This window comes from Pinus tabuliformis, chromosome 8 (assembly GCF_031772625.1).
Source record: "Pinus tabuliformis cultivar Carrire ecotype Pingquan chromosome 8, CPIR1, whole genome shotgun sequence".
NCBI classification, from domain to species: Eukaryota; Viridiplantae; Streptophyta; class Pinopsida; order Pinales; family Pinaceae; genus Pinus; species Pinus tabuliformis.
In genome coordinates this window covers 137,583,424-137,606,459 of record NC_142294.1, presented here as the reverse complement: position 1 = coordinate 137,606,459, position 23,036 = coordinate 137,583,424, and the positions used below count along the sequence as shown (strand labels likewise).

The 23,036-nt window shown below is 39.9% G+C and overlaps 1 protein-coding gene and 1 pseudogene across 1 annotated transcript; one reads left to right on the top strand and one right to left on the bottom strand.

Moving 5' to 3' along the window:
* The window catches only part of LOC149234490 (uncharacterized), a 308,191-nt pseudogene that overhangs the window by 32,366 nt on the left and 252,789 nt on the right, over positions 1 to 23,036 (bottom strand).
* On the top strand, positions 18,449 to 20,744 carry LOC149234491 (uncharacterized). The gene has a single exon (XM_089371852.1). It carries the CDS (start codon positions 18,520 to 18,522, stop codon positions 19,933 to 19,935), a length of 1,416 nt encoding a protein of 471 aa, XP_089227978.1. The 5' UTR covers positions 18,449 to 18,519; the 3' UTR covers positions 19,936 to 20,744.

Below are 23,036 nucleotides of genomic sequence, written 5' to 3'. Positions count from 1 at the left end.
AAAACAGCTGCTCAGCCCAACCATTTTCAACAATGAAAACATTCAACAAATTAAACAAATGGACTGTGAAGAGATGAGTAACATTGAAACTGAAATCATACAACTCAAAGACAACTTCCTCCCAGTGGGCCTTACCCCATTAGAGGATATTTTTGACTCAAATGACATCCCTAGGAAGCCAAAGATGCAGCCATTAGATGCAAGAGTTGAAGAATGTAATATTGGCACTATGGAAAAGCCTAAGATAGTCAAGCTGTCCGCCTCTTTGCCCCCGATCAAAAGCCCAAATATGTTGATCTCTTTAAAGAATTCCAAGATGTCTTTGCCTGGGGTTATGAAGACTTGAAGTCTTATGATACCTCTGTTATACAGCACACCATTCCCCTCAAGCCTAATCAAAAACCATTCAAACAAAAATTGAGAAGAATCAATCCTGTGCTTCTTCCTTCCATTGAAAAGGAATTACAAAAAATGTTCAAAGCTGGGATCATAGCACCAATCAGGTTTTCTGACTGGATTTCAAATTTGGTCCCTACAAGAAAGAAAACTGGTGAGATTAGACTTTGTGTAGACTTAAGGAATCTGAATCAAGTTTCACTCAAAGATAACTACCCTTTACCAAAAATGGACCACATCCTCCAAAGAGTAGTAGGAGCCTCAAGGATATCACTGCTTGACGGGTTCTCAGGCTTCAATCAAATTTTAGTGCACCCTGATGATCAAGACAAAACTGCATTTACTACCCCATGGGGAACTTTCAAGTATGTGAAAATGCCCTTTGGATTGAAAAATGCAGGGGCAACATTTCAGAGAGCAATGGACATTGCTTTTGCAAAAGAAATTCATGATTTCTTGGTCATTTACTTAGATGATCTCACACCCTTCTCAAATCTGACCAAGAACATTTGAAACATTTAAGACAGATTTTCATAACATGCAGAAAATATGGCATCTCCTTAAACCCCAAGAAGTCTTTATTTGGTTTGGAAGAAGGGAAACTTCTAGGACACATCATTTCGAAAGATGGCATAAGAATTGATCCAGATAGGATACAAGCTATCCTACAAATGCCTCACCCAAGGAATGTCAAAGAGCTTCAAGGATTCTTGGGAAAAATCAACTTTTTGAGAAGGTTTATCCCAAATTTAGCAGAATTGATCAGACTACTAAACAATATGCTAAAGAAAGACTCAAAGGTCAAGTGGACTGTGGAAGCAAAGCAAGCCTTTGAAAGCATAAAACTGGCTTTAACCCAAACCCCGGTATTAACTAATCCTCAGTTTGATAGAGACTTTATCATTTTTTCTTTTGCCTCCCAGCATACTATTGCTGCTGTATTATTGCAGAAAGATGATCAAGGGAATGAAAAGCCCATTGCTTTTTTCAGCAGAGCTCTTAGAGATGCTCCTTTGAAGTATCAAATAATGGAAAAACAAGCCTATGCCTTGATCAAAGCCATCAAAGACTTTAGGATTTACATCCTTTACTCCCATGTTGTAGCTTATGTACCAAGTCCTATTGTCAAAGACATTCTCACCCAAGAAAACCTAGAGGGTAGAAGAGGAAAATGGATTGCAAACATACTTGAATTTGACATTGAAATAAAACCTACAAAGTTGATTAAAGGGCAAGGTTTGGCCAAGTTAATGACAGAAGCAAATTTCCAAGCCTTAGATATCAACCAACTGGACAGTGAAACAGAGCTGGCGACTCCAAAGATCAACGTAGCCTTTGAACAATCCCCATGGTACTCTGATATCTGTTATGTGTTACAAAACCTGTGTGCTCCCCAGGACTGTCCAGAACTAAGTCTAGGTTCCTAAAAATGAAAACATCCAAATTTTGTGTGTTAGATGAGAATCTACTCTGGAAAAACCATGAAGGTATTTTGCTGCACTGTCTTCTTGAGAATGAAACTGATAAAATTATGCAAGAATTCCATGCTGGAGACTGTGGTGGACATTTGTACTGGAAGTCCACTGTGGACAAAATATTAAGGGCCGGTTATTACTGGCCCACCATGTTCTCAGATGTGAAGAAATTCACAACATCATGCCACAAGTGCCAGCTGTTTGAAGGCAGAAGACAGTTGCTGCCACTTCCTTTGAGGCCCATTTCAACAGAAAGACCTTTTCAACAATGGGGCTTGGATTTCATTGGAGAGATTCATCCCTCATCTTCAGGACAACACAGATGGATTCTAACAGCAACAGACTACTTCACCAAGTGGATTGAAGCTGCCCCATGCAGACAAGCAAATGATTTAGTAATCATTCAATTTTTGGAAAACAATATACTGGCTAGATTTGGCTGCCCAGAAAAGATAATAACAGACAATGCTGCTGCCTTCAAATCCAAGAAAATGATAAATTTCTGTCATAAATTTCACATTACTTTGGGCCATTCTACAGCTTACTATCCTCAGGGAAATGGTCTTGCTGAATCATCAAACAAAAGTTTGATAAACATCATAAAGAAAGTGCTAGAAGAGAACAAAAAGAACTGGCACAAAAAGCTAGTAAATGCTTTATGGGCAGACAGATTAACCACCAAAAGATCAATTGGGACCAGCCCATATCAGTTAGTTTATGGATTAGAGGCCAGATTTCCTTCATCACTAGGTGTGCCAGTTATGAAACTTCTACAAGAAAGTCAAGCAGAGCCAAATGATATGCAAAGAAGGATCAACCAGATAATCTGTTTGCAGCAGACCAGAGAACAAGTTTTCAGCAGAGTGCAAATACTACAGGAAAAACTTAAAAAGGCCTTTGACAGAAGAACCAAAGCAGAAGATTTCAATATGGGAGACAAAGTTCTAAAGTGGGATGCAAGAAGAGAAGAGAAAGGGAAACATGGGAAATTTGATTCTTTGTGGAAAGGACCATTTGCTGTCCAAGCAGTGCAAGGTAATAACACTTATTTCCTTAAAAGTTTGACTGTAACTGAACTGGATGAAGGTCCTGTCAATGGCAGGATGCTGAAGCACTATTATGATGGTCCACTATGATAAAGATCCAAAGGTTCATTGTATATATTCAGGCCTATATATGTTTTCTATTTTTAGTTTGTAAGAAGAGGTTTTCCAAGTGCTGCACCTAGCAGCAATAGGCACATAGAACCAGAGGCTCCCCATCAAAAAGCACACAATTTTGACAGGTTACATGTATCAGAGCTCAAAGATTAAGATGGACAATCGAGCAACAAGGCAATCTGACCTGCTGTTCTTGGTCTTTCAAAAGAAAAACCATCCCCATGTGGAGCCACTGTTGGATACCTATAGTAATAGGTTTCATATTTCATGATTGATTATTGAAAATCCAAATATGCTCTGCTTTGTTACTACAAAGATCCCATATTTCCAGGAAATCAGAGGTGTAGGAAATACTTCAAATATTGAGGACCTTATTACAAATTTTGTGGATGATTCAACAGTTCAAGCTGGATCATGCCATGTTTCAATTTTGAGTTATAGAATAGAGAAAGAAGTCTGTCCAAACAGCTTAATCTTGGCAGATAAGTAGTTCAGGTAGAGAAACAAAGGTTCCCAAAAGTCTAATCTGGGACCTTGGAAGAGATAAGGGTAGAAGCAGATAGAGTAAAAAGGAAAAAGCCAAAGAAAAGAAAAGGCAATTGAGGGTTGCAAGTCTAAGTGCCCCTCCAAGAAGAAACTAAAAAATGTTAGGTGAAATAGTTGGGTAGGCAGTTGTGGTTGCAGAAAGGACAGGTTCACCATTACATAGTTGTCAAAGATATTTTGCCAAGGCAATGGACATATCAGCAAAAAAGGTGGTGAATTTCATGGATTCACAGCAGAGAGCATCACTAACTTCACTTTTTCCCCTCTACTCCATCATTAACATCCCCTTTCTCAAAGATTCCCCTCCTTCACTTTACTAACTCCTAAATCTACTATTTAACTCCCTTATTCTACCCCTTGCCCTAATAGTAATAACACTAAGGTGTATAAAGCCCTAAATGTTATATATTCCCTCCCCTAGGCATAATAGCCGAGAAATCTGCAAAGAGGGATCATAGTGACATCTGGCCACCATGGTGAACCTATCTCCGATACTCTCCCTTTGCTGCAGATCATTTCCCCTCAAAAAATACCTTTGCATGGTAAAAAACCCCTCTCTAAACCCCTCTAGCCCACAAACCCTCCGCAAACCTTATAAAAGGCAAAATTCCGCCTTCAGCACGCCCCCAAATGCAAGCGCGGGTGGTCAGAAGTTGAAACATTTGAAAACCATGTCAAAAAACCCACAAACAGTTAATATTTCCGCCGTCCTATCCGCCGTGCACCTTACACCTCCGCCAGCCGTCGGATCAAGCCTTCCAGATCCGACGGCCCACAACAATATCGGAGCGCTATCCACGTCTGCACGTTAACTCCCGAGAACATGACGTTGCGCCTCGTCACTCCTTCGCCACGCGTCGCCCGATGGACCATCTCGGAGCTCCCTCTGACACCCTGGGCGCCGTACTCTAACCGCCCCGAGAAACCGTGACGGTTAGAGCCTTAACCATGACCGTCACGGTTTCACCTCCGCCCGTCCCCGTTGACCTGTCTGCCACGTCTCATACCCGCCTCCACCACGCGTCCAGCTCACCGCTGACTGGACTGCCACCTCACCCCCGTTGACCTGTCGTCTTCCGCCACGTCCTCCCCGATGACGTCAGCTGACGTCACATCACCGTGACCCACCAATGACGTCATGCTGACGTCATCGTAAAAAAAAGCGCCAAATGGGTAAAAATCTCATATTAACCAAATTTCACGCGTTTTTTCACCATTTCATCGTTTTGTCTGCTGAACTCTCTGTTTAACCGTTTCTGCCCGATTTCCGCCAACCTGTAAATTCAACAAAGGCGACCACTCCAGCAACACAACAGCGAACTGCCGAGCAGACAACCCAAGCAGCAAGCAAGGACAAAGGCAAACAGGTGGAACAACCACCTATATTAACAGAAGAACAGGTTGACACCTTGCTACAGCAGCAAGAAGAAATGGAAGAACGGGAGTTGGGGCAGCAACAAGATAAACCACAAACTAGTGGGCAGCAGCCATTACAGCAAAATAAAGAGACAGATTTGCCCGGTTCTACAGAACAGCAGCCCCAAACAGAGTTGTCTCCAAGAACAGACATCAATGTGGACAGCTCAGTCCTCCAAACACCTCAGAAGGAGGACTTAACCAGAAAGAGAGAGAGAGAGACTCCCCAGACTTCATCCTTTATCAGAGGAGAGAAGAGACAAAGATTGAATGACTCCCAAGAGGAGGACATAGCAGTAAGGCAGGCCATGGGCATGGGCCCACCCAGTGGAGAACTCTCGGCCAGCTCATCTCAAAGAGGACCAGATATGACAATGGGAGGAGAGGTCAGCTCTTCTGGCCAGCATAGAGAGGGGCACTCAAGTATAAAGCAGCAGTTCATAGAAATCAAGAGAAGGAGTGATCCCATAAAAGTGCAACTCTATGATCACTTGTTAAAACTAGCTCCCAGCAACCAGCAGAGACTAATGTCTGCTTTTGATGTGAGTGAGGGAAAAATGATAATGAGCCATTTCATGCCCACAACTCTACATCCCCAGTCCACCTCAGACTATTTAAGAACCAATATGGAGGTTCTGGCTAAAGATATTCACCCCATGGATAAGATAGAGTTACACAAACAAACGGGTGAAATGGTGTATGCCTCCCTGGCAGATGAGACACTGGAAAATTACAAGTTAAAGAGCAGCCTAGACAATACATCATCCCAGCTAGAATTGGAACGAGCATCCTCACAAGCCAAGGACAACAGGATCAAATCCTTGGAGGAGGTAATCATAGAGATAGGACATGATCCCAAGGATGTCAAAGGCATCCAAGAACTGCTGAAAATAAGGGATGCAGACATGGCAGCCCTAAGAAAGAAAATCAAACTCCCGGCCACCATCCATCCACAAACAGATGAAGTTGCCCAGCAACGGCAAGAAAAAGATACCACAGACCTGCTGGTATCCTTATACAAAGAGCTGGTTAGGACTCAAGACCAGCTAGGACAAACTGAAGCTGCAAAGGCAGCACTACAGGAAGCACTGAAGCAAAGAGAAGAGGGCCAACCCTCCCAGCCTCCTCCTGTGATAATAAATCTTGAGGAAGTCCCTCCAAAGACTGCTCCTCCTCCTCAGCAAACAGAAGCTACAGCACCAACTTCAGCGCCATCCACAGCAGCAACAACTACAACATCAGAACAGGCTGCTAGTCTAGACATGCAAAAGCTGCAAGCAGAGATCCGAGCTATGGAAGCTCAAATGAAAGAGCTGGATGGGCTCAAACAGAACTTGGCTAATGTTAATGAGAAATTTGATAAAAGCAAACAAAATGAGGCAGCCAAGGAGAGAGAGGTGAAAACCCTTAAGAGAAGGATTGCTGAGCTGGAAAAAGAGCTTGCATTGGAAAAGGTAACTGCTCAGATGAAAGCAGTATTATGGAGCAACATTGGAAGATCCATTGCCAACCAGTGGCAATATATTGAGACTATGGATGAGCAAATGGTGCTCATCACCAAAGCAAACAAGGAGATACAGAGAGCCAGGGCAAGCCTTGGACACATGCCAGAAGCAGCTACCAGGATGATCAATATCCTGAATTACAAGACCAGCACTCAATTGGCTACCATGGGAATCAACAACAGGACAGAAACAATTGCCATAGCCAAGAGAGTCGTTACATTGAGAAACTTGGTTGGGACCCTGGAGAGGAGAACACAGGACATGCAGACAGAAATTAACAAATTCCTGGAGAAATTTGTAACACTGCAGAACAGAGGCCTCCCCAACATTTTGAGCAGCGTGGGAAGACTGCTCACCCTGGACAACTATAACAAGAGAATTGATGCCCATGCAGTAGCAGAGATTGCAAAACCTCCCAGCACTTCAGCAGACACAGGGCCAGCCACAGGGCAAATGGTGTATGACAGGGTGGAAAACCTGTTTTTTCTCATGAATGAGATAGAGCATCTGTTTGATACACCACCCAATTTCTTCAAATTCACAGAAGCAGATGAGACTCTAGGCGCAATTTTGGCACATCAACTGCCCACACAGGATGTCTGGAGGCATTTGACCCAGACAATTTTGACAGGCCAGAACCAATAGCGCAGAAGGAAAAAGGCAGACACGCGCAGTGGCAATTTTGGGAATTAAAATTTACAGAAAAAGCAGAGGCTGAGCCAACTCAGCCAGACCAGTCACTCACCACCAGCAGCAGTCAAAGTCACAGCTGACAGGTCCGAGACATAGTGTACCAGCCTACAGTCGGGTTTTCTATGCATTAACTCCAAATATTCAGACCGACTTAGCTATTCTTATAAAGCTAAATATCTTCTGACAGAGCATTAAAATGCCTGTACTGTGTATTAAATGTGTAATAAATTTTGACATAATATCTTAAAGAGTTGGTGAGAATGTAAAGACTGAGATAACGCAGAACTCAGATATTTCTAGAGACCACCGCTAGTATATATACACCCTTCACAGATGCTGAAGGGGTTGCTGGAATTTTCTCTTGGATAACTTCCATCTGCTGTAATATTTTCAGAGAATTAATACAAAGGAGGAATGGAACTTCCAGAAGTTTGGTGTATTTGATGTCTTGTGGTGAAGGATGCATGTTACAGGATTCCATGGGTGTTGCATAAAACTATAAGTATTCACAAATCTCTTTGTCATGTGTTTTGAGTCTTTTGTTCTCTTTGTTGTTCTAATGTTTTACACTTGATAGCAAGGTGAAAGGACAGTATCAGGATTTAACCATGTTTACCCTGGACTCAAACTGAGCTATTATATATGTTTTCCTCATATACAGTGAAAGAATTGTAATTCTTAGTTGCTGCAATTCGAAACTGTATTTTTATTGTAACAGTCATTTTCAGGGATTCAACTATTGCCCCTGTGACCTCTGTTTTCTCTTGTCTCCTGTCATTACCCAAAAAATATGTTTTAATGAAGCACTCAAAAGGCCCTGTACGTTCCATCCTTCATCTTACAATTTCAAACACACCAAGCCACAGACTCCATTGCCCAATGATATTCAACATATCTGAAAACTACATCACTAAAGTCTAAGGGAATTACATCAACCGAAACACAAACATAACCTGTATTCAATACCTAGCCTAAAACACCATCACTGTAAATATAAATCATAAAGAGAGAGCCCTCTCTGATCTCTGTTTTGCTAGAAACAGTGATTAAAAGATTGGTTAGTGGTTACCCCGGCCGTATTCCCTTGGGAGTCATAGGGAACAACCTGGGTGTTAACACCACCTATTATGCCTTGATTCTAAAGGTACATAGAAACAAACTTGGTGCAAGGAGTCATAAGTGTATCTTCTTGGGGTATTCAAATACCTCCAAAGCATACCGTCTCTATGATGAAGTTAATAAAAAGTTTGTTGTATCTAGAGATGTAATCTTTCTTGAATCTTCCAAAGCTGACAATGTTGTTGAGCGACAACTTGATCGCTTGGATAGATTCGGTCATGCAAAATCATTTCAAGAATTTGATAATCAGATCCCACATCTTGAAGGGGGGATTCCTATACTAGATCAATCTGTGGAACCTTCTTCTGAAACACTCTTTCCCCCACATGAAACTCCAACCACTGATGATACTTTGAGTGATGTGATTGACAGAATCGGGAGACTCAATCTTGATTCAGTACCAACTCAATCAACTGAGCAACCTGGACCATCTTAGAATGGCTGACAAAGATAGTTGAAAGTGTTCATCCTGGTGAGGTTGGAAAGACAGGAACACAAAATTCAACCAGGCAAAATGGAGGTGATGTAGATGATTATGATTCACCTTTTGATATGGATGTTTCTTATGACTGTGAACTGAATTTGTCTACAGATTTTTAACCAACTTCCTTCAAAGAATCTGCTTCTCATGATGAATGGAAAGAAGCGATGCAAAACGAGTATGATGCATTGATAAAGAATGGCACTTGGAAGCTAGTTGATCCTCCATTGGGAACCAAACCAATTGGCTACAAGTGGGTCTACAAGAACAAGTATAAAGATGATGGCTCACTTGACAAGCACAAAGCTAGGCTTGTGGAAAAAGGTTTTTCACAGAAGGAAGGGGTCGATTATGAGGAAACTTTTGCTCCCACAACAAAATGGGCTACCATCCGGGCACTCTTTGCCTGAGCAGCTCATAACGGTTGGAAAGTCCATCAAATGGATGTAAAAATCGCTTTCTTGAATGGAGATCTGAAAGAGAATGTTTTTATGTCCCATCCTGAAGGATTTTTTTGTGAAGTGACATGAACATAAAGTATGCAAACTTGTGAAATCCTTGTATGGCCTCAAGCAAGCATTGCGATCTTGGTATGAAAAGTTAACTGAGCATCTTCTGAAACTCAACTTCAAATATTATGATCTTGATGATGCAACTTTGTTTGTTAAGAAAGTTGGAAAAACAGTTGTATATCTTGTGGTATATGTAGATGACCTTTTGATGGTGGGAAACAATGAGGGCTACATTACATCCATAAAGAAGGAATTGAGGAAAGGTTTTGAAATGACTGACTTGGGCTATGTTCACTACTATCTTGGTATTGAAGTAACTCAACATCCGAAGTCTATATTCCTTTCTCAAAAGAAGTACATTGGAGATCTGTTGAACATGTTTGGCATGGATGAGTGCGTTGAAAATAGCAACAAGATATGCTAAAAATAACATAGCTATAGATAGCATTTCAGGATATATTCCAATTTTAATTTGTCCTTGAATTAAAATTGAGAATTAAAATTCGAATTTAGTCTCACCAGCTGTTTGAAAAATAATTAATTAATTCATCTTCAGTTAATTAGTTGGTGAAATTCAAACATGAAGTCTTTGTGAAGTCATGCAACAATTATCCCTTTGATTGAGGAAGTTATCCCTTAATTATTGAGATAAGGATGAGTTGTAATTAGTTAGCTCAGTTAACTGAGTTAGGTCCAATTAAATTAGTTTCAAACAGTTTGTGGAACTAATTGTGAGTTTAGTCAGTTAATGCATGCATGCATGCAACTAGTGTTCTCTAGATAACTAAATATTCTCTCATAAATAACTCATGCATGTCAGTTCAGACAAAGACCTAGTTGAGATTAAAGGCAGGGACAGTGTACTATCAGTTGCTACAATATTCCCATGTGAATATCTCTTGCATGCAGAAGGAATTCATTCCTTGAGGATTGCGCAGTTACTACAGAGGTCAGAACAGTGTGTGAGGTAAAAATCACACAGGTTACAGCTAGATCAACCAGGAGAAACAAAGCAAGGAAATGGGAGGCTTGGAGGATAAAGGAGAAGGCATATGTGTTGTCTATTCTGTCTATGAGTAGCAGTGAGGGATTGTACAGAGAGTTGGATAGCTTGAGAGCTAAAGCTTTGTGTAATCATGAGATATTTCCACTTGTATGATAATATAGATAGTGGGGATTTTAGCTGAGGCTTTCCCCAGAGTATTCTTCTGTGTTTCATGTGTGATTGAATCTTCTTCTCTATTATATGTGTTCTGTTTGATCTTGCTCAAAATCGATTTAGCTTCCGCAAGTTTGATTGTAGAAGTAGATTAAGTATTTTGCTTTAGTACATTGCATAATTAGTTTAATCTACAATGAGAATTTCTACATGGTATCAGAGCAAAGGTGATCAAAGCGGGGAATAATATACAAAGAAGGGAGAAGTTTGAAGTTTGAAGTTCTTGATTGTAGGTACAAAATCAATTTCTTACCACATCTCAAAGTTCACCAATGGTGTTTATTGGCTTGAGACTCGAGTATGCCCTGAGTGGCAGCTCGAATTACATAGCCTGGAAGGATTGCATGGAAGCAGTATTAGAAGACAATGGTTTGAAGGACTTCATTGATCAAGAAGTCCCCAAGCTAGCAGTAGCTGATGCCCACGAATTGGCGGAATGGAAGAAATGTGTGGCGAGAGCGAGGAGGATTCTTTTGAAGGAGTTCGAGACCATATTATTGCGAGTCTCCATGGGAAGGAGACTCCATTTTCAATGTGGAAGAAATTGAAGGACCTATATCAGAACAACAACGACCAGAGGAAGCTAGTGCTGAAGGACAAGCTTCGAAAAATCAAGTGTGAAAAGGGCGACACGATCTCTACATATATGAACAAGCTCACCACTTGTAGAGATGAGCTTGAAAGTGTAGGAATCAAGACAGCTAATGATGATATGGTGAGTCTTCCTCTCCTCAGTCTTCCTAAGAGCTGGCATAGCTACCAAGACTCAACGAATTGAAGAGAGAAACTACGAGATTGGGAACGACTATGGTCGGATCTGATGCAGGAGGAGATCAGGAGAAGCACCAAAGATGGCTTTTCATCTAAGCATGATGATGAAGAAAATATAGCCTTAGCAAGTAAGGCGAGGAAAGGAAAGGGAAGGCTTCCCATTCCAAATAGAGTTCTTCCCATGGTGGGAAGAAGATTGACAAATCTAAAGTGATATGCTTTAATTGTCATGAGGTAGGCCATTATGCAACTAATTGTCCATTGAAGAAATCCAAGAAGGGATCCTCGAAAGGATCAGATGGTGAGGCACTAGCCTCACAGTTAAAATTGGATTTTACCCTCATCGCATGCATGGTTTCATTGATGGTGGGTTATGTTTGGTACCTGGACAGTGGAGCCTCATTCCACATGATCGACGATAAGAGTTTATTTAGTACCTTGGAGGAGAAAGACCTCCAGATGCGCATAGAGATGGGCGATGATGGAAAGTACCGTGTTTCAGGTGAAGGTACGGTTGTGTTTCAGAGGGAGTATGGAGATCCTCTCACCCTGGCTGATGTAAAGTATGTGCCTAGACTGAAGAAAAAATTGGTATCGGTCGCGATGTTGGAAGACAAAGGCTATGATGTAGTCTTCGGTAAAGGAAAGGTGTTCTAGAGACACATATCCACAGGTCAGACCAAGAGGATTGGGATTCGAGTGAAGAATCTCTACAGGTTGGAGGTAGATGACTGTGCTGCATTGAGTTCCAAAGTAGAATTGGTGCAAAGCCAAGATATTGGCGAGTTATGGCATATAAGGTTGGGCCACTTGCATCATGGGGCCTTGAAGATATTGCAACAAATTTCTACCAGACTTCCCAAAGGTAAAGTTGAGCTAATGGACACATGAAAAAGTTGTACCTTTGGTAAGTATGCAAAATCTTCCTTTCAGGATCGAGACAGTCGAGTTGAAGCAATCTTGGAGCGAGTTCATACAGATGTGTGTGGACCATTCTCGATTGCCTCCACTGCTAAACAAAGGTATTATGTGATTTTCATTGATGATTTTTCTCGTAAATGCTAGATCTATTTCATGCAGAAGAAGGATCAAACCTTCTCAAGGTTTTGTGAGTTCAAAGCCTTGGTATTGTGGGGGCAGGTCGGGTGATGCTGCATGACCAAGGCCTACCACTTCATTTGTGGGCTGAAGCATGCAACACAATGGTCTATTTGTAGAATAGAATCCCGCATCGCATACTTGGGATGAAGACACCAGAGGAAGCTTTCTTTGGGAAGAGACCAAATGTGGGTTACTTCAGGATCTTTGGCTCATCGGTTTATTTCAATGTGACCAAGGATGCCCGGAAGAATCTAGAGCTGACAACAGAGTTGGGGATACTTGTGGGGTACACTAATACTCCCCACAACTATCGGGTGTATTTTCCTACTAGTCAGAGGACAGTGGTTCGCAGAGATCTTAAGTTCGATGAGCTGAAGGCCATGCGAGTTTCCCTTGAGAGGGAGCTCAAGTTGTAGGCAGAGGAGGAACTTTTGGTTCCTAAGGAGGAGGAGCCTCAAACTGATGCAGAGCAACCACATGTAGAGGTTCCAGGAGTGGAGACATCCACTCGTGCAGAGTCTTCTAGAGATGGGTGAAAGCCTACGAGAGAAGTTTCCAGATTGTTGTCGGATGTGAGAGAGAATGTGGGAGAACCATCTTCCCAGTGCAGACAGAGGAGGTCACCTGATAGGTACACTAGATACATGGCCCTTGTTGGGGAATGTGTTGAGATCGAGCCATCTTCCTTTGAGGAAGTAGTGCAACAACAAATTTGGGTTGATGCTATGGTGGAGTATGACTCCATAGTTCGGAACAGTGTTTGGGATGCTGTTCCAAGACCGGAGAACAAGTCAGTCATGAGTTCCTCTTGGCTTTACAAGGTAAAGCATGCTACTGATTGTAATGTGGAGAAACATAAGGCAAGGTTTGTTGCTCATGGTTTCTCACAGGTCAAGGGGATCGACTATGATGAGACTTTTTCTCCTGTAGCAAGGTACTCATCTATCAGATCGATGTTGGCACTATCAGCACAGATGGGTTGGAAGATCCATCAGATGGATGTGAAGACTACATTCCTCAATGGCAAGATTGAGGAAGAAGTGTACATAGAGTAGCCGGAAGGATTTGAGACCTTCGATCATGAGTCGCATGTGTGCCGACTCAAGAGAGATTCGTATGGGCTAAAGCAAGCACCTCGTGCTTGGTACATCAGGATTGACAACTACTTCACTGGGTTGGGCTTCACAAAGAGTGAAGCGGATGGGAACTTATACCACATCATGGTGGAAGGTAAGCAGTTGATCATTGTTCTTTATGTTGATGATCTGATATTGACAGGTGATGATCAGTTGATCATGTTTGCAAGGAGGACTTTGCAAGAGAGTTCGAGATGAAAGAAATGGGTCTCATGCGCTACTTTCTAGGCATGGAAGTGTGGCAGAAGGATGGGGAAGTGTTTGTGTCTCAAGGCAAGTATGCCAATGAGATACTCAGGAGATTCCACATGGAGAAGTGCAAGCCCATGTAGACTCTTCTAGCAGGTAACTGGAGGAAGGAGGATGCTGCTTCAGGAGAAGTAGTAGAAGCTACTATGTACAGGCAACTTGTGGGTTCACTGATGTACTTAGTGAACACACGACCAGATTTGTGCTATGCGGTGAACCAGCTGAGTCAAGCTATGGTTTAGCCTACCAAGCTATTTTGGAAGGCAGCGAAGCATGTTTTGAGATACCTCAGAGGCACATCTCAATATGGATTATAGTGCAGACGGTCGAAGGGAGTCAAGTTATAGGGCTTCATAGATGCAGATTGGGCAGGGAGTCCATCAGATCGAAAGAGCACATCAGTAGGAATTTTCAACCTTGGTTCAGCTGCAGTTTCTTGGTATAGTAGGAAACAGAGGTCAGTTGCACTCAGCTCAGCAGAGGCTGAATACATGCCTGCAAGTCAGGCAGCATGTGAGGCCATTTGGATGCGGAAAATTCTAGTTGATTTGTTTGATCAGAGGATGGATCCAACTGTGATCTATTGTGATAATCAGAGTTGTATCAAAATCTCTTAGAATCCAGTATTTCATGACAGGTCCAAGCATATCGACATTCGGTATCATCATCTCTGAGACTGTTTGGTGAGGAGGATCATGTTGTTGTAGTATATTTCGACCGAGGAGCAAGATGCTGACATTTTGACTAAGGCATTGTCAAAGTGTAAATTCGAGTTCCACAGAGACAAGATCAGGGTGGCAGATAATCCCTTTCTTGTTGAGAGGGAGTGTTGAAAATAGCAACAAGAAATGCTAAAAATAGAAATGATAAAAATAGCATTGCTATAGATAGCATTTCAGGATATATTCCAATTTTAATTTGTCCTTGAATTAAAATTGAGAATTAAAATTCGAATTTAGTCTCACCAGTTGTTTGAAAAATAATTAATTAATTCATCTTGAGTTAATTAGTTGGTGAAATTCAAACATGAAGTCTTTGTGAAGTCATGCAACAATTATCCCTTTGATTGAGGAAGTTATCCCTTAATTAAGGAGATAAGGATGAGTTGTATTTGAGTTGTAATTAGTTAGCTCAGTTAACTGAGTTAAATCCAGTTAAATTAGTTCCAAACAGTTTATGGAACTAATTGTGAGTTCAGTCAGTTAATGCATGCATGCATGCAACTAGTGTTCTCTAGATAACTGAATATTCTTTCATAAATAACTCATGCATGTCAGTTCAGACAAATACCCAGTTGAGATTAAAGGCAGGGACAGTGTACTATCAGTTGCTAGAATATTCCCATGTGAATATCTCTTGCATGTAGAGGAATTCATTCCTTGAGGATTGCACAGTTACTACAGAGGTCAGAGTAGCGTGTGAGGTGAAAATCACACATGTTACAATTGGATCACCTAGGAGAAATAGCGCAAGGAAATAGGAGGCTTGGAAGACAAAGGAGAAGGCATATGTTTTGTCTATTCTGTCTATGAGTAGCAGTGAGGGATTGTACTAAGAGCTGGATAGCTTGAGAGCTAAAGCTTTGTGTAATCCTGATATATTTCCACTTGTATGATAATACAGATAGTGGGGTTTTTAGCTGAGGCTTTCCCCAAAGTATTCTTCCGTGTTTCATGTGTGATTGAATCTTCTTCTCTGTTATATGTGTTCTGTTTGATCTTGCTAAAAATCGATTTAGCTTCCGCAAGTTTGATTGTAGAAGTAGATTAAGTATTTTGCTTTAGTACATTGCATAATCAATTTAATCTACAGTGAGAAATTCTACAGAGTGAAATCCTCTAATTACTCCAACATAACAAAACTTAAAGCTCACATCCATTGAAGGAAAAGAATTTGAGGATGCAACAAAGTATAGACAACTTGTAGGAAGTCTCAACTACTTGACTACTACCAGACCAGACATTTTGTTTGCTATTGGAATCCTCTCCAAGTTTATGAAAAAGCCTTGTGAGGGACATTGGTCTGTTGCAAAAAGAGTTCTAAAGTACTTGAAGGGAACCCAAGAATTTTGACTCAAGTATACACAGGTGGGTGACTTCAGCTTGATTGGATACTCTGATTCAGACTTAGATGGAGACAAAGAAACTGGGGTATCTACTTCAGGTTATGCTATGAGTCTTGGATCAGGAGCTGTCTCCTGGAGATCATGCAAATAATTAGTTCTAGCAGATTCCAAAACAGAGGCAGAGTATGTGGCAGCCGCTGAGGCAACAAAAAAAATTGTGTGGCTCAGGAAATTTTTGGAAGATTTGCAGGTAAAACAAGTACATTCAACTCCACTCATGATTGACAACACCTTTGCAATAAGGTTGGCCAAGAAACCAAAGTTCCATGATCGAACAAAGCACATCAATACAAAATACCATTTGATTCGACATCATGTTGAGGCCAAGACAATCCATCTATGTCATTGTTCCACTTATGAGGAGATTGCAGACATCTTCACCAAAGCGCTTGGAAAAGAAAAGTTTGAAAGATTCAGAACAATGCTTGGACTCACCAACATCCCTTCAGATTAAAGGGGGGAATGTTGACACCTAATCATTGGGATTGGGTGAAGACTTGTAAATAATGGAAAATAAAGAGCCATTGGGAGGTGAAGCCCAAGAGTCACTCCCTCATGTATATAACCATGAGTAATCTTAATGAATAAACACAATTCATTTGAGGAGTTATCTCCAGGCCTGACAAATACTCCCATTAGAACTAATATTATTTTATTAAATATGTGACAGATTCAATGTTCTATTAAGAGCCATAACTATTAATGAAAATTTGTTTTTGATGACAATAATGTCGACAACTACTTGACATATAGACTTTTGATCAAACACTTCTATCAAGTATTTTGTCCAATAATTAGGATGAAGAGATTTCACCAAATACTTAATATAAAACTCTTGATGTCACTCAAACCCATACATTTACAAGTGAAGCTTTTCAGTAATGGCTATCACATCCTACGCAACATTTTCCTTTAACAACAAAATTAGTGTAATGTTAGCATAAAACTAATATACAAGTGTAAATATATTTAAGTTTCTAACTTTTTTTATACATTTCTGGAAAAAATTAATATTTTTATCATTTAAAAATTAAGTAAATAATTTTAAAATAATGATTTATTTGGGGAAAAAATATATATTTAATTAATTTTTTTAAATATAAATTCAACCGAAATAAAATTGAGCTCACAAAAATTCAAAAAATAGACACAGTGCCAATATTGTCCAATATTCTGAGTGGGTATAATTATAGCAGTCTGACGTCTTTGACCTCTCTAACTCATGGACGTTGATCCGAGCAGTGCTCTGACGTGGTAGCACGTGGAATTCCGATCTGGTTGGTGGAACTAATCATCTTGAAGGTATGGAATGGCGAAACTTGGACGCAAAACAATGTTAAGACACATGGAAGGATGTAAGGTCGAATGCCTACAAGATCACGCCACTTTATCTCACCGCTCATCTCTCTCCCTTGCGCTTTTCAATTATATTTAAATAATATCCACTAAGATCCAATAATTCACATAAAATAATATATTTAATGAATATGAATAATAAATAATTACGTTTATAAATAAACAGAATTATAAGGAATTTTATTTTTATAAAATATTCCAAGTGTGGTAATAATAAAACTTAAATGAATAAATGAGTGTATTTATAATGTTTTCTAATGGTAAAGTTTATTGAAATTTGATAATTTAATGCGATGAAGTTTATCCTTATTTGTGAATATTGATTTAATTATTATTATTATTATTTTTTTTAATTTATGGAATAATTTAAAATAAAAAAACAATCTCAAACCAACCTAAATGGTAAATAAATAAAAAATTATATCTATTATTATAATAATTAAAACTATTAAACTATTTTAATATAAGCATACATATTTTAATAATATATAACTTTAAGTTTATTTTTAAATTTAAACATTTAACTTTAATAAATTTAAAAAACCGAAACTTTGTGCCGACTTATGATATAACTTTACACGGAAACACTTACACATTCAACTTCCAGTTGAAAAATTCATTTTCAAATTTTAATAAAAATTTATCATTCTAGATAATTAATGAAAAATTTAACCATAAAATTCATGTTAAGATAATTTATACATCTTAAAAAATAAAGCAATCGAAATTTTACCAATTAAAATTAAAAGTTGTTTTTAGTGTCATTTTTTAGTTTTTTTGGTGTGGTTGAAAAACTGAGATTAAATCTTGATTTGTATTATTTAAACTGGTTTCTTAACTATATATTTGGATTAAGCACCCTGAAAAACCCTAGGGAGCTTTGATTGTGCAGAGATTATCTATCAAACTTGTCATTTCAATAAATTACTCCCAAATTTTAAAGAAATTTCACTGAAAAAAACAAATTTTTTTTTTTTTTTCCAAGAAATCATATTAAAAACAACTCCATTAAGTTTATATCGTTATTACGCTTTCACACGTGCAATAATAAATATGCTCTGCCCCACATATGCAGAAGGCCAACGCAACTTAGTGCTTACTAGATGAATAGAATTCTTGAAGGCCAACGCAACTTGGAATCAAAGTCTAAATACATGTGCTTTTTTATTTTATATAAACCAAGATGCTGTGACCCATTTCTCTGCAACAAGATCGTCGAAATTCCAATTTTATCATACTCTGGATTCGTCGGGTTAACCATGAAGAGCAGACGATTAGCTCTGCTGAACCGTTCGAAGAACCCACCTGCCAATGGCGGAGGTTCTAAGTTGGTCGTCCTAGGAAACTCTGAGAATTTTAGTCTTGCTGCCCCATTTTCTGCCCTGAGATTGGCCGATAACAGCAATAGCCCTCCCGATAGCAACAATGATTACTACGGCGGCTTCAATGGTAGTTTTAGCCCATCCACGGCCAATATCCTGGTTGTGCTAATGGGCTTGGCTTTCTTCGTGGGCTGTTTCTCTATTTGCATCAGAAAATGCACCCGAGGAGACGAAAGCCTGGGACGAGGGGAGAGGGGGGGCAATGCACAGGCCCGGAGGCAGAACGAGGGCAACCGTGGTCTCGACAAGGCCGTCATCGAAAGCTTTCCGGTGTTCAGCTACGATCTCGTGAAGGGCCTCAAGATGCAGACCAAAGAAACGCTCGAGTGCGCGGTGTGTCTCAGCGAATTCGAAGACGACGAGCAGCTCCGCTTGCTGCCCAAGTGCAGCCACGCTTTCCATCCAGACTGCATTGATACGTGGTTCTTCTCGCACACAACGTGCCCGGTCTGTCGAACCGATCTGGTGCCCACGGACCACGCTAACCCCACAGGCACCGCCTACGGAATCATCGAGCCGCCCGAGATCACGGCACCGGAGGAGGTAACGGTTGTGGTGGATGGAGCGAGAAACGGGAGCGTTCGTATGGGCAACGATGTCGAGACCCCCGTGGCACCAGAGAGCGCCGATTCTCAAGAATCGCTCTCTGTGCTGGGCCTGGATGAGGGCAAGAAATTACGTCGCTCGTACTCCACGGGGCATTCTCTGGTGAGGCTGCGCAAGGAGTCGGATCAATTGGCCACGGAATGGTATATTTGCACGGCACAAGGTCTAAAACCGGGTCTGCAAAGGAATTGTAGCGTCACTGCGCTCGCTCACTCGCGCTCTCAGGGTCCGTCCACCTCTGAAAGCCGCCCTCGTCTGTCAAAGCAGGGTTCAATGAGCGGCGCCGCCTCGTGCGGCCGAGACACCAGTGGATCAGGGCGTCGTTGGTATGAGCGTGGTTTGAGATCAGAGCGATTTGCCATGCCATCCATGTATCCCTCTTCGTTTCTAAGGTCGTATTCGGAGCAAAGGATGCCGGGTTTTTCCAGGGATCAAGAATCGTCTGCCGGTTCTCAGCAGGAGCGCAAGGTATATTTGCAATCTCTGAAGCAAACACTGAAGAGGCTCACTGGCAGAAACAGAGAATGGGCAGACAATTCGCTGAGCGGGCGGGGTTCTTCCAGGAGGGCTGCAGATAACTCACAGAACGGACGGGGGTTATCCATGAGGGCTGTAGATAACTCACAGAGCGGACGGGGGTCTTCCCTGAGGGTTGTGGAGGAGAGTTGTGGTCCTATTATTGCATAAGGAGCTACTGGACAACAGGCTCAAGACAGCCAGAGTGCTTAATTGGGTGCTAACAATTGCTTTGCATTGCAACCCTACCACATCTTAGCATTTGTTGATATCTTTCAGTGAAAATTCTGCAAGCAAGAATTATTGACCGGAGTATAATAAATTTGATCTTGCAAGACTTGGGTTGTGACCAATGATGAATTGTTGGGAGAAATAGGCGGAGGAGAGCAGTATTGGCCGATTCCCAATTCAGGGCGTCGAGAAAGAAGGGAAAAGTTGCTCCTGAAAGGAACTGCCGTTCATTGGTCCCTTGATGTGCTCTTCAAGAAGCTGAGATTGTCTAGCAAAGCCTTTAGCTATTAGGCCGACTACTGCGAGTAGACCTATAAGGAATTTTTGGGTTCATAAATAGCCATGAGACTCTGCCTAAATCTACCAACTTTTGAGCCACCATAGTTTGGCAAAACAGAAAAATGACTTTTGTGAGTGCTTTTCAGGAATAGGTTATTAATAAGCCAATTTGAGAACTGCTTATGACAGCTGCATTATTTGTAGAACAAATAAGCTATGCGGTATACTTGCCCAGGTGTGTGCTTTATATAATTTTTCCAGGGGTGGGATTAAACCGTCCAATTGTTAAAAAAAAAGAAACTGATGTGGTTTTTCCACTGTATTGTTCAAAAGAAAATCCTGCTGTGGGTTTCCACTGCATTGTTTAAAAGAAAAATCCTGCTGTGGGTTTCCACTGTCCTACTGTAAAAAAGACCAAAAGGGTTGCCAATTCTTAATGATTAACTCTAGGGTGCGTTCTGATTGCTCAATGGGCAGCTTGTAGTGCTCACAATTCAAATCCATCTGATTGAGTAATTAATCACACTTACAGCTGAATAGATACGGTGTATTTATTGGCATATAACTTATTAACTTCCACCATGTGTGCATAAATCCTCTTTTGCTATTCTAAGTTTGCAACATGCTCTGCTTCCAACTTCATCATCATCTGTGTGCTCTTATCAATCTAATCTTGCTGGATATTCTCAGCCTGAAGAATGTGAGATTCATGTTCTACCAGTTGTCTGTGAGCTTCTTTGAGTGTGGTTTGCTGCTCTGCTAGAAGGGTTTATTTCGCTGTGCGACTTCATTTAATTGCAACATTATGAGTTCCAAATTCATCACATTTCTCCAATAGTATGATGGAGTCAAATAAACAGATTATCTAAACCCACATCTTCAGTATCTTTGGCATTGACAAAATTCCAACAGGCTGGAGGGAATGAAGCGTTAGGTGGCTGGAAGTGCCCTAGATTAGCGTTGTTCATTGCTTTATAGGTCGTCTTGTGTGCTGAGCCATAGGAGGCATGATACCTTTCTGCCCTATATCTAGCCATTGGTACAGGGGCTGGGGTAAAGCTTGAGTGGAACTTCACATTGTAACAGGTTTAAGGATGGGAAGAGGAAAGCTGCGATAAAAGAGAATAGGTTGGCCTGGCCGATAGAATGTTCGTAGCCAAATAATTGTACTAGGAGTGTTGGAGACGCAAGGATTTGATTTCTTTGACAAAACAAAGAGGGAGGTAGGTTTGTGATACAAGTATAGGATTATTGATCATCATTTTTATGCAGATTTAGAATATTTAGAAATTTGATTGATCTGATGTGATAGTTTCTCATTTTTATTTAGATTTTAGAAATTTATGGATATAATGTAATAGTCAATCATCTTTATTTGGTTTTTAGAATATTTTAGAAATCTGTTAGATAGAAATTTGATAGATATGATGTGATAGAAATCTGATGAATAAGATGTGATGACTTATTATCTTTATGCAAATTCTAAAATATTTTAGAAATCTATTAAATAGAAATTTAATAAACTTGATGTGAGATGTAGTTGTATAGAATTTCAAGAAGATAAATATAAGTTTAGAAATTATGGATGTAATGTAATAGTCTATCATTTTTATTCGGTTTCTAGAATATTTTAGAAATCTGTTAGATAGAAATTTGATAGATATGATGTGATAGAAATCTGATGAATAAGATGGGATGACTTATCATCTTTAGGCAAATTCTAAAATATTTTAGAAATCTATTAAATAGAAATTTAATAAACATGATGTGAGATGTAATTGTATAGAATTTCAAGAAGATAAATATAAGTTTAGATAATAATTTAAGAGATTTTTAGTAAAAACATTATTACTAGTAATAAATTTGATAAAAAATTCATAATAAATCATACATAATAGCATTTATCAATTTAGATATGCTATTATAATAAATGGTAGTTTTTAGTTTTGTATATAACATTAAAGTTCATTATTACTTATCATCTTTATGCATATTCTGAAATTTGATAAACATGATGAGATATGTAATTATATAGAATTTCGAAAAAATAAATATAAGTTAAAATAATAATTTAAAATAAATTTAGTAAAAAAAATATTATTGGCAATAAATTTGATAGTAAATTAATAATAAATCATACATAATAGGATTTATCAATTTAGATATTATATTATAATAAAGGCTAGTTTTTATTTTTATGTATAACCATTTAAAGTTTAATATTACTTAAAATACATTGTCATCGCTTAATGCATAGCTTGTAGTGCTCAAAATTCACGTCCACCAAATTTGACATATACCCTATTTGTCTTGAGTTCCACAACTCATGCAAAAATCTTCTTTTGTTATTATAAGCTTGGAACATGCTTATCAATTAAATTTTGCTAGATCATCTTTCTATTGAAACTTTGCAAGTTTGTGGATTAGTTTATAGAGATTCTTCATCCAAATCCCTATACTCTTGGTTTAACCTGTGTCTATGTGTATTAGGAATGCCTTTTCTTTATTAATGACAACATCGTAGCCTTTGTTCTCCAACATTGCGACCGATACCAAGTTCTTTTTCAGTCCAGGCACATACATCACATCTGTCAAGATGAGAGGAGCTCCATGCTCCCTCTGAAAAGCAACCGTGCCCACTCTTGAAACACTATACCTTCCGTCATCACCCATCTCTATGCGCATCTTGAGGTTTTTCTCCTCCAAAGCACTGAATAGATTTTCATCATCGGTCATGTGGAATGAGGCTCCACTATCAAGAT